This window comes from Dermacentor albipictus, chromosome 6 (assembly GCF_038994185.2).
Source record: "Dermacentor albipictus isolate Rhodes 1998 colony chromosome 6, USDA_Dalb.pri_finalv2, whole genome shotgun sequence".
In the NCBI taxonomy this organism is placed as follows: Eukaryota; Metazoa; Arthropoda; class Arachnida; order Ixodida; family Ixodidae; genus Dermacentor; species Dermacentor albipictus.
In genome coordinates, this window is record NC_091826.1 from 133912448 (window position 1) to 133924875 (window position 12428).

The following is a 12428-nucleotide window of genomic DNA, read 5'->3' on the forward strand; positions in this document are numbered from 1 at the left end:
TGACCCGCGACGAAGAGATGACAGAATACATTGTAAAGCCGACTTTGAATCGCAGAATATTGCCCAACGATTAGCCGGTTGGTTATTAATATAATCAACGGAACCTCGGAGGGCAACAAGCTCCGAACCGGTCGATGTTGTCAAGTGAGAAATTTTGTATTGGATGCTTAGTGATTGTGATGGTATAGCCACTGCGCTGGTGGAGCTGGTCTGAGTAGGAGAACCATCCGTATATATGTGGACTCGATCAAAGTATAAAGTGTGCAAACAATCCAGAGCTGCTTGCTTCAAGGCCAAGGTAGGCAGGTCGTCTTCTTCCTTACCCCTGGAACCGTAAGACGCACTTGAGGTTGTTTTAAACACCACAAAGCTGAGGTTGAACATGCTGAGGGTGTGAAGCCCGATGGTAAGGAGGCACGATGGATGCTGACCTTGTTGGAGAAGGACGCCTGTAGTCGTCGTTCTGGCATGAATTAAGAAAGTGCAATAATATGTTATGTGCCTGATCATATGCATTGTGCTATTAATTTCTTCTGAGTTTTAATAATGGCTGGCTACTGTATGCAGTATTGTGCAATAAAATAATATGCCACAGCAATTATTCCGTGCCTCGCAGAACAAATTGAATATATCTTTCTCAGTCAAAACATCATAGCAGGCTGAAAACAATAAACTGCAATTTTTCTTTTTGTGGTGACGAAGTGTGTAAATTGTGAAAACAACCTGTTTATATATTTCTTATACTATGCAAATGAGCTGCTCCCCTACATTCGAATAAGTGCTTCAATAGTACGACTTGGCAAATGGCAACGAAAGACTCCTATTAAAACCCTCTAATTCTCAAGCTTGTATTATCTGACGGTATGTGATTTCATTATTGTAAAGAAAGGCAAACTGGATATGTGGAAACCAGTTACAATAGAACATGGCCATTACACTGTGAAAATGTTTTGTAGCAATACACTCAATGTGAAGGCCTCCGGATGAGGTGCTGATGCCTCAAAACAACCTAGAATAATAGAGGTGCTCCATGGGCTAGATTTGGCAGGATCAGGAATTGTGGGGGAGACAAGATACGAATTACGTACATTTTAGCTATTCTAGTTTTTTTTGTGAGTGCTACAGGTGTTTCAATTCTGTTGTGCTGATTTTCTCAGAACCCACTTTTTCACGTTTCTCTCATGCACCAACAAGCATAATTATATTGACACGGATGCTTTATCTGTATCCGGTTACCGTATTCCACCGGCTAAAAAATGTTAAACGTTATCGCTCAGTGCAGGATGCGCCTGAACGTATCGGAAGTTTCGCGAATGTTATCGCTGGTTCTGTCTGTTGCCGACGAACCTTGCTAATCTGATTGCATACGCGACACGAATTGTGTTGTAGTTTCTGGAAGGCGCGCGGGCACCAGCGAATAGGCTGCAACTTTCGACGACTGACGTATGCAAACCGACGTGCTTGACCCGCAGAAGAGATTTTCTACGATTGCCGACATTGCTTGCCGCTATAGTTGCGATTGAGCCAGCACTACTTATTTACCGTCACTTCTACGTGGAAATATTTCCAACACAGATTTTTTCAGCTATACATTGCACACCTAATTCTTACATAGTTGGCTGTGCAATGAGCTACGAAAAAATGAAATGGTACAACAGATTTTGATATATGGCATCGTCGTGCAGGTGTTTGCAAAGCGATCTTGCAGAGAGACGACGCGCGAGCGCTGATGTCGATATTTTGTACACTATTGTTAGTTCAAAAATAAAAACAAACTGTTGCAGCAGGCGTATATTCATTATTCAAACGTGTTTTTTATATCTAAAAGCACATACAGATCACTGACATTGTTTCAAGCTTAGTTTACAGCAGGCTGTTTTAGGCCGGACTTTGACGGATGAAGACGGAATAGTCCAGCAACAGTGCGCCGCAGTCGAGGAGCGAGCTGCGTCGGAGCTACCGTCTAGTGGTTGCGTGCCCTCTTCCTGCCACCAACGCGAAGCGAAGCGTTCGCTTGTCGGCGCGCGCCGAAGCTTTCCGGCGCGTGCCAGTGGTTGGGGCATAAGAGTGGACGACCCTGTACGTGTGACACGTCGACGTCATAGGTGCGCTGAACGCGAGACAAGAGAGAGTTTTAGTATAGCGTAAAGCAGCAAACGCAAAGAGTTAGCGTTAGCGTTAGCGTTGCGTGCACCACACTGCGCATGCGCTATACGTAAACGCTGCTGGAGCTCTTACGTACGTACGCTATTTTCAGGATTTAGCGTTGAACGCTAACGCACGCAAGGGGAGCCTTACGTACGGCAAGATGGCGGTGCCAGTCGAAGTGAGAGCAGCCCGCTTCGGATCTATCGAGCCGTCTGCCTGCACTGCTAGGCTCTATCCTTCCACACTAATGCTCGTGCTGGCCTTAGATTTGTGTGATGATGCTTCGGCAGCGGTGCACAGGTGACAAATGGGCGTTGTTTACGATATACGTTGTCGATTAGCGGCGCAGTAGGCTTAACGAGAGGGTTTGCTCATAGAGTTAGTAGAGCAACTCTATGGGTTTGTTAAATGTGTTTGCTGTATCCGCCTCGAGATGGCGCCCAAGTGTATTTCGCTCGTTCGCTTGGTGTAAAGCCGCATGTGGAACCGATGCATGTCATGTTTTCCGCGGCAAAACACAGTAGTGTGGTCGGTGCTGTGGTCACAATGCGTGTGCGTTTTACCAACGACGATGATATGAACCTCGTGAAGGAGGTTTTCGCCTTGAACCCATTCGGATGGACGTCAAGGTGGGCGTCCGTTGCAAAAAATTGGAAAGAAGTGGGAAATCCGCTTTCTGGAAGAGAAATTGCCGGCGAAACGTCCCCTCCGGTATAGCTTCGACGTTGAGTGGATCTTGAGGACACGTAGAACCTGCGCGGTCGCTCTCATTCCCGAAGCATGAGGGTGTCTATGTCATCCCAACTTACGTAATATGGGTCCCACAGAACACTCGATCGCAGCATGCCAAGATTAATCGGTATGTTTCGCGACTCTCGACAAAACAACGCTCAAACCAAACACCTACATGCGTAATTAACGCAGCGACTGTGGCTTTCGATAAACTTGACTTAGGGACACACTTGCGGATTCGGCATTGGATAAGCTCGACATTTCGTGTGGATTTGGCTTTCCAGTACTTTGTGTCTTTACATCTAGATGGCGCTGTATTTGTTTGCGTTAACGTTAACGCTTTTCTCCGTTCCGCTATTCTAAAACACTACCTTGTGCCGCGCAATGCAGTCTTTCTTTGCGTTAGCGTTGCGTCGCACGCTAACGCTAACGCAAGGGTTTTACGCTATACTAAAACTCTCTAAGGTTTCGCTTATCCCAGGGACGTAGGGTATGGCGTCACGCTTTCTTGGTCTGGTGTTCGCCGGTCGGACGGAATTGAACAGGCGGCGTTCCACAGCACTCAAAAACGACGGGGATGGCCGCTTGCCGGGAGATCGCCATGCACGCGGTCCAAGTCGGACTGCTGCTTACGTTACGTGCTGAAAAATACATAAGCTGCCATGAACGTTCCGTCAACCCATTGTAAGCAAGGCTTACGTAGCGTAGCCGAAAGGTCTTAAAAATTTATTCATTTTTAGCACTTCTTTTGGTCGGTGTCTGTCGTTTTATAGCTTCATATACTTTCTTGAACGCGTCGTTTTTGCCTTTTCTTTCCACGCTGGTCGCTTCCCGGTGTGTTTATTTCGCTTTAATTTTTGGACACGAACCTGTTTTTGCAGCATGTGTACACTTTCATGAAAAATAAACGGTCGCTATAATTTGGGTTTGGTTCGAAGCAAATCTCTGGCACGAAATATAGCTGCGCGCACTCTTTCAATGCGGCGCGAACAGAGTCGGCATCTTGAAACATTCTGTGCCTATTAAATTGCTTCTCGCATTTCGTACGTGGCCAGAGGGGCGATTCGGCCGTGTTATCAAGGAGCTTTTGTTATGATGTGATCAGTCGGCGCTGAGATACGGATAGTAAGTCTGACGTAGAAATGAGAGGAAGGAATATCCGCGAAGAAGCGAAACATGCTGTTGGGGCTCCTTCCGTACCATTATCAAGGTGATGCGCTGTCTCTTTGGGTTTGCGGCAGGCAATGCAGTTGCTTTAAATCAGCTTATTTGAGGGCTCTGCTTTATGATGCAGGTGGGAGTGCACTCACGTGGCATTTTTCATACTTCGTGAGGTTTCTTTGCCGGTCGGGAAAAATTGTACGCAATTAGTACGTCGCTGAAAACACCGCAGTTAGATGTCATCTTGGGGTACGTGTATACAAATGCCTCATTGACGCTTAGAAACTTTTCGAGTTGGGTAATAAATTGCAAACACCGAATTAAATCTCAGTAACAAAAGAATTAGTGGCGGCTATTCCACTGTATTAGAAACAATATGCAGTAGTCTTTCTTCGAGTAATGCAACTGCTCTTTGTAAAGTTTTGGTGCATGATAGATGGGGATCGTTGAATAATTCATGACTCAGTAACCGAAATGAGGCCAACCCGGGTTCACTCGAAATCAGGATCAACAGCAGTCATGCGCAGCAGCGCTTATATTCAGACTCACAGAGAGAGAGAGAGAGAGAGACTGCAGTTTCGCTGGAAAGGTGAAACAGTATTAGTGATAGCCAAGTATGCGACTATTCCACGAAGGAAGATTACACCATCGAGAGGACTCAGGCAGTGAATTTGATCTGTCTCCTACTATGAGGTCTTGTGTATACTCTATAACGCCGTCAGCGCTCAATTCTTCGAGGTCACATGAAGTTTCTTCAAGTGCAATGTATATATATATATATATATATATATATATATATATATATATATATATATATATATATATATATGGGCATGTTCAGATAAGAATGGTAATCGAGGTCCCATGACCATTTTTGTTTTCAATGAAAATTTTTTATCTGATGGGCAAATGTGTCGAAACAAAGGAATGAACCTTAGTTTTGCAAGAAATTTCGTAGTTTTCTCGGAAAAAAATCGTATGTCACAAGAGGTGGAGAACATCGTTTTTGCCACTTCGCAAAGTTGCAAGTTTGGAGCCTTACTGCATGCACAATAAATTTTCTTCGCACATAAGTATTTTTCCGTTATCGTATTGCAACATATACTATACGAACAAATAAGAAAAATATTTTTTCGCTTTGTCAATCTTCTAAATAAAAAATCCCAAACTTCGCTTCCGGAGCTATTTGGTGCAAAAAAGGCACTTTTCAGGGCAGCCTCAGGGCAAGATGCGTAAAGATCTCCACACTGAATCTGTTTCTCAGTATTTTCCAGCTACTTTTACTCACTTTAAGCAAGTTTTGTAGTTTTACACTTGATAGATATTTTTCAATATGGCCTCAAATTTGGCCGAAGATCAAAAACGTCAAAAAAGTGAAAAATTTGACTTCGATTAAAAAAAGAATATCATCGTCAAATTTCATTAAAATTTGTCTGAATAATCCTCAATAAACGTTAATTTTAAGATACCAGAAAGGTATTGCCTTATAATGTTTTAAAGTATAAAAATGAATACAAAACTGAATTCATGTTTTTGATATCTAGAGTTGCTTATTACTGCCTCTTAGAAATAGTAACTCTCACAAATTTGTTTTATCACTCCCTGAACTTGGTTACATTTTATTTACCACAATATACGAACCATCCTCAATGTTTGTAGAGCTTCTACTCGCTTGTTAGCGGCGTTCTTGATGCGTCAAAATGGGAATAAATGCGCTATTTCACCTGATGTGTCAAGAACTGGCTGGCGGCGGTCAAACGTTTTTTGCATTGCCTAATTTATCATCGTAAGTTACATTGGTATGTAATCGATTCTTTAAAAATATTAGATCATTTATCGGTGCTTAGAAAAGTTTTTATATATAAGAATGAATATTAATGTGTTTATGAAGCCGACGTTTCCGCACCTGCACCTGTTTACCTCTGTGTTCAATGGTTCGACAGGGCACTGTCAGGAGACAAAACGTCGTCTTCTGAGGGGGACAATTTATCTGCAAGGTTTTTAATAAGCAGGAGTTTTAATCGGGACATAATTTACAAATGGTGTGCCACTTTATGTGCAGATTGCAATTCAGAAAATCGTAACAAGAAATCAACGGCAGCAGTTGACTTCGGTATGCGCACATTACATTGTCCAGCCCGAAGCACAAACCAGATCACAGTCTCTTCCATTCCGAAGCAGCGGTGGATGCCACGTAGGATGCACTGCCTTCATTTGATTGAACGTACTTCCACATGTGGAGTGTCTGAACTCCAGGCACTTTCTTTGCCGTATTCCATTCTTCCTTCTTCATTTCGCGAAAGTCTGCAAGCTCCCTCTGTGGGAGCTCCAGAATGGTGATATTCTTTAGCGTTCGTTGAATTGCGTCCACGAAGCCGCTGGCTGTTTGTATGGCCTCACTTGCAGGGTTCCGCAAGTTGTGGTGTGATGCTTGATGTTTCACAAGCCCACCAACGCCGTCGCAGGCATTTTTGCCGTGTCCAGTGGCCGAAAACATCCATTTCGTCTCTTGACATTCACTGCGTTGTAGCTCATGAAACTGATATTTATTCTTGAAGTGAGCGGGAGCCCCGTCGCTCACATGTGTTATCTTGGTGTAGATTGGCGCGTTGTCTTCCAGGTGTGCTTTGATTTTTGACAGAGCCAAACATGCATGAGCTGAATCATGAGACATATCGTCGGAAATAACGGCGTAGTTCCGAGTCGACTTTCTTGAAGTGACAACGGAGGTAAACACGGTGACCTGCTTTTTCTGCCAATGGTACGCTTGTACTGCGTCTGGAAGCACAACTGTCCAGTTTTCGGCGAAATCAAAATGCAAAACAATTGCACCTCTCTCGCATCTCTGTTTTTCTTCAGGCATTGCTTTTGCTTGCACAGATCTGATATAGTTGTGGGGAATCCATTTCATGGTCATTGTTAGGAATTCTCTCATAACTGATGAAGCGGTCGGAGTTTTTTTAACTAGCTCACCGTATTCGCATGAAGCAATCAACACCTCGTCCTCGCTGCTCATATCAAAATTTTCCAAAGTGAAAATGCCATCTTGCGGACAGTGCTCACAATTCCTGAGGAAACATGACGCAGTAGGTTGCTGGCATACGCAGAGACTCTGCATATCATCGGGAGAAGGCGACCTTCCGGAGGCGTTCTGCAGTCCCACTAGGCACAACTGAAAGTTTGCACAGCACACGCAAAGACACACTTGCCACTGTGGCGAGCATTTCACCCACTTAGCACGCAAGGATATGAATTTTGTGAGGCCAACCTGGGAGGCAGGGTGAGCTTGCTTGTAGAGGCGGAATGCTTCTTGCAAGGACCGCGTCATGAACCGTTTAGGTACCCATTCCTTCTCTCCCTCCTTTTCGATTCTCATAACATCCTTTTTGTTCGGTGTCTGTCTAGAGCAATCGAGTTCATCCATGGTGTAATATTCTAAAACGGTGGTAATGTCTTCGTGTTGTAGCTTACGTCTTGTATATCGCTCCTGTGTTGACCATACGCCTTCTTCATCCACCATCTTCTTCGATTCTTGAATAACGTACCTCGTTGCCTCTGGAATAACTTCCTGCACATATTTCACAGTTACGTTGTATGGTAGCAGCGTCAGCAGCTGGCAACGCTCTTGAAAGGACGTACACCTATTGTAGGCAGCATGTAGGTTGTCTTCCCACCTGCTGCATTGCGCACACTTTTCTTGCGGCGCACGCGAAGTCTCTGGGATATTATATGCTGCCTGTATCCCTGATCGTATTTTCGTCACCATAGCTCTCGGCACCTCCTCCTGCTTTCGCTTTGCGTAGGAAAGTCTGAGGCGTTTTTTTTAGAGCGCTCGGTGGCTTTAGGGGCGAGATTTCGGAGGTAAGGCTGACACTGGAGTTTAAATTTTCTACGATTTCTTCTCCAGGGCGGAATTCTTCGAATGTTTCGGTCGACTCTGCCTGCATATTATCTATGTCTTCCTTGAACCGACGGTAACAATTCTGCCAGATGAAGTCACTTTCTCGTACTCGGAGAGCTTCTTCGGGAAGTAGGACTTTTTTGAGAGCAGCGACATTGAGTGTCTTTACACTGCGAAAATTACGTCCTTTGTCAATTCTCCGTTTGTGCCTTTTTGAGTAGTCGGCACAAAACGTTCGCCGCGGAAATCTCTTCATGAATGCAAAAGCTCACCGCTTCCGAAGATTATCGTGGGACAGAAGAGCAGGTGACGGATGCAGGGCCCAGGGCTGCTTTTCCAAAATGAGGAGATGGACAGATGGATGGATTTATAACACAGGCTGCCCGCCGTCGACACTGACGCTGGTTCAGTCGGGCGTACGAGCTGAGACTGAGATACCAAGTATGCTTGTCGTGGGAGCCCTCGAGCGCAGAGAAGCCACGTGAGTACAGAAAACGACCCCACCGTCTAGCAGGCCTGCAAAACGACACACGAAACTCGAGATCCAAACAACGTCCGCTCATCGGGCCTGTCTCGGTCGAAGGTCCAAGGCTGAGGTATAACTGCCAGGCGTTCGGTGCGTTGCGATGGAACGATGATAGTGGCGGCTAAAGCCTCGGTGCGGTGGCGACACACATGGTGCTATGAAATTCAGGGTCGCTCCGGGCGTTGTATAGCTATAGGAGCGGCTGCCAAGCGCGGTTCATCCATGGAGCGGTGGCAACTCGTTAAAGGCATCTCGAGAGTAGCGACGGGTGCGTTAAATGTTTGCATAAACGACCACTAACCACACGTCACTCCAAAATAACGTTCTCAAATATGCTTACAGTAAGTTAAGTCCCACTGTTAGAAGAGTACGAAAGCGAATAGGAGCTTTAGACCTTTGATTGTAAGAGAAAAAAAAAACACATAAAAATCACACTTATGAACTCAGCAACTGTAGCGTTTAAAAGTTACCCGCAAAAAGACAATACTACTTCTCACGATAGCGCATACTAAGAGAAGATACTGAGCAATCGTAGGGATTGAAATCATGAACTCAGTTATGTATTCATTTCCATACATTAAAACAATATAATGCAACACTTCTTCGGTACCCTAATATTATCGAGTATTGAGGATTCATCAGGCAAATTTTAATGAAATTCGATGATGCTTTTTGTTTAAATCCAAGTCAAAATTGCCACTTTTTTGACGTTTTTGAACTTCGGCCAAAATTCCGAGCTACGCGGTGCAAAAAAGGCACCTTTCAGGGCAGCCTCAGGGCAAGATGCGTAAAGATATCCACACTTAATCTTTTTCTCGGTATTTTCCAGCTACCTTTACTCACTTTAGGCAAGTTTTTTAGCTCTACACTTGACAGATATTTTTGAACTTCGGCCAAAATTGAGGCCATATTCAAAAATATCTGTCAAGTGTAGAGCTAAAAAACTTGCCTAAAGTGAGTAAAGGTAGCTGGAAAATACCGAGAAAAAGATTAAGTGTGGATATCTTTACGCATCTTGCCCTGAGGCTGCCCTGAAAGGTGCCTTTTTTGCACCGCGTAGCTCGGGAAGTGAAGTTTGCCATTTTTTATTTAGAAGATTGACACAGCAAGACAAAGTATATCTTTTTCGCTCATATGGTACGCGTTGCAAAGAGGTAACGAAAAAGTACTTATGTGCGGAAACAAATTATTGTGCATGCAGTGAGGCTCCAAACTTGCAACTTTGCGAAGTGGCAAGAACGACGTTCTCCACCGCTTGTGACATACGATTGTTTTCCGAGATAAACTACGAAGTTTCTTGCAGAACTAAGGTTCATTCCTTTGTGTGGACACATTTGCCCATCAGATATAAAAATTTCATTGAAAACAAAAAATGGTCATGGGACCTCGATTACCCTTCTTATCTAAACATGCCCATTTATATATATATATATATATATATATATATATATATATATATATATATATATATATATATATCGCCACCATCCCCTTCGTGAAGTGTTACACACTGGCTGAGGGGAGAGCTTTATGCCATGGCCGTCGTTCTCTGGGTGTTTCCGCCGCATGATCACCGTTTGTGCGCTGAAATTTTACAAAGGACGCATTGGAAGATCGTCTCACATCGACAGGTGTCAACCACAGGGCAAGTCAGACTCTTATCTGCGTCTCTAAAGAAAGCCTTGCCTCGCCGACCCGCCACGCTAGCCCTAACGGCAGCGTGGTTGGAGTCGCCCGTACACTCCGTCCCAAACCGTTGCGCCGGCGCGGCGGAAGTCCACCGCGCGGTCCGTTGAACCACGCAGCCTTCAGTAATGGAAGTGGTCGTAGATGGTGAGAAGATTACCGAAGACGAGTATCACAGTGGGAGCTGGACGAAGTTGGAGGCGCAGCCCTGGTGCGCACGCTAATCACACGGAATCGAGACGGAAACGAGACAGACCGCTACCGCTACGGGCTCCGTGCACTGTGAGAGGGCGAGTCCTTGGTTCCGCGCCAGGCCGCCACCGTTCCCTAAACGTAAGCCGCTGCCGAGACTTCTGCCCGAAGATGACAAAATCATCCTCCTACCGCCAACAGCAGTCAGCCTGTTAAGCTACGGTGCGACAGAACTATTTAAAGCAGTCTGCGCTGCGACGCAGGTGAATTCCGCCGAAGTCGTCACCGAAGATCAGCTCCGGGTGCACCATACCAACAATACGGCGCTGACTAGCACCCCGTCTCCGAATAGGGCTGACGGATACATCAGATTGCAAGGCATCAAAATCGGGCAGCAAGAAATAACCGTTTTTGCCTATGCTCCGGCGCCTGAGAACTCTACCAAAGGGATACTGTACCACGCGCGTTCTGACGAAAATGATGCAGCCATCTTTGACGAACTAAGAGCCAGAAATAAGGGCACCCAGATTGTCGGAGCCAGACGCCTGGGGAAATCCAAACACATTGTGGCGATATTTGCCGGGGCCGTCCGCCCGGACTACGTAAGGAGCTCGTACCTTACGTAGTCCGGCCACGTCGGCGTTTGCTCTTTCGGGGACCGCATCGAAGCCTGTTTCAACTGTCGGAAAGTAGGCCATCGAACGGACATGTGTCCCCAAGAAAGAAAGGCAAAATACAAGAGATGTGATGAGACACACGCCACACTGCAGTGGGGCACCAAGCCCGCATGCATAGCTCGGTGCATAGTATGTAAGGGCGGCTACCCCACCGGTGGTAGGAACTGTAAGCTTAAGTACTATTCCCAAGTAGAACATCACAGCAGCAACGACAAGCAGAAACAGCACAGTCCGCGACAAGCCAGTGAACAGGAGCGCACGACTCACATTACCTCGGCGCCTTAGTCCAGCCCGCAGAACACGGGTTACAGGGACGCGGTACGAGGCATACGAGGGACCAAGGTGACGCAAGACCGACGGCAAGACGCAATTCCGGAGCAGCAAGTCCCCTCGAGCTCCTGAGATTAGATTTCCAGCAGAGAGACGGTCGCAGCACGCGGTCGCTCCTCCAGCCACGGCCGCGGGACCAACCGATCAACATCGCTGGCCAGGGTCCAGCACGGACAAACACCGCGATTGGCGTGGCAGTCCCCTGCTTCCAGCACAGACTGGGGGAGAAAGCCTAGCGCAGAAGAAGTCAACGAAACGGTAAGAGAGCTAGCCGCAGAGATAAAGGAGCTCAGAAAACAGCTAGCAGCCGCTAACAATAAAATATGAGCGCTATAAAATCCCGTGCCCATCCGGGTAACACCTACAGCTAGAGAAACTGCCGCATCCATACACAGGAACGCAGAGGCGAGCATGGAGGTGGATAAGGCACGTAACGCTAAGAATAAACTAACGGAAGATATAGAATTCACTGCATAACCCGTGAACAGCCTCGAAGAACAAAGAGTCGAAGCACTAGTACAAACAATGACAAGCCTAGTGAAAAGCATAGAAGAAAGATTCAACACAATGCAGTGTGTATAATGCGAGAAACACTCAAAGCCTTCCATGACGTGCTTAAAACCAAAATCATCAGCATGCTACCCACCTTCGGCAGCAGCACAGAGACTCCACAATCCTCGCTTCCACCGCTGAACATGGCTACGACTCACGCAGGACGACCTCACGACGGGCACGGCATCCCCACAGATGCGCCCGAGGCCAGGGCCATGGTATTCCGCAGATGTGATGGCGGAACAAGTTAGGGCATTACAGTGAAACTGCAGGTCGTTTGCCAAAAATAGGGCAGCGCCGCAGTTCGCAATGGCGGACCTCGACTCCAAGGTTGATGTCATCGCGCTACAGGAAATAGAATCGGCAATAAAAATAATGGGCTATACCTGTTTTAATGAGCTCTCGACAAGCAAGAAACCGAGTGCAAGAACAACCAATGCTGTGCATCGAAACATTACCGCAATGCAAATTGAAAATCGACTTAGAAATGGAAAATCTGCACTACACTTTGTGCAGCTAATGC

The 12428-nt window shown here is 46.1% G+C and overlaps 1 protein-coding gene and 1 long non-coding RNA gene across 2 annotated transcripts; both read right to left on the reverse strand.

Annotated features, from left to right (window-relative positions):
* Window positions 1-3402: 3402 nt before the first annotated feature.
* On the reverse strand, window positions 3403-12090 carry LOC135902273 (uncharacterized). The gene is made up of 3 exons (XR_010564467.1): window positions 12000-12090; window positions 11296-11585; window positions 3403-3521 (listed from the first exon to the last, which is right to left on the reverse strand). It is a non-coding gene; the product is annotated as an uncharacterized lncRNA (long non-coding RNA).
* LOC135902272 (uncharacterized) lies at window positions 6162-8098 on the reverse strand. The gene is made up of 2 exons (XM_065432255.2): window positions 8042-8098; window positions 6162-7213 (listed from the first exon to the last, which is right to left on the reverse strand). Exons 1-2 carry the CDS (start codon window positions 8096-8098, stop codon window positions 6197-6199), a joined length of 1074 nt encoding a protein of 357 aa, XP_065288327.2. The 3' UTR covers window positions 6162-6196.
* Window positions 12091-12428: the final 338 nt, after the last annotated feature.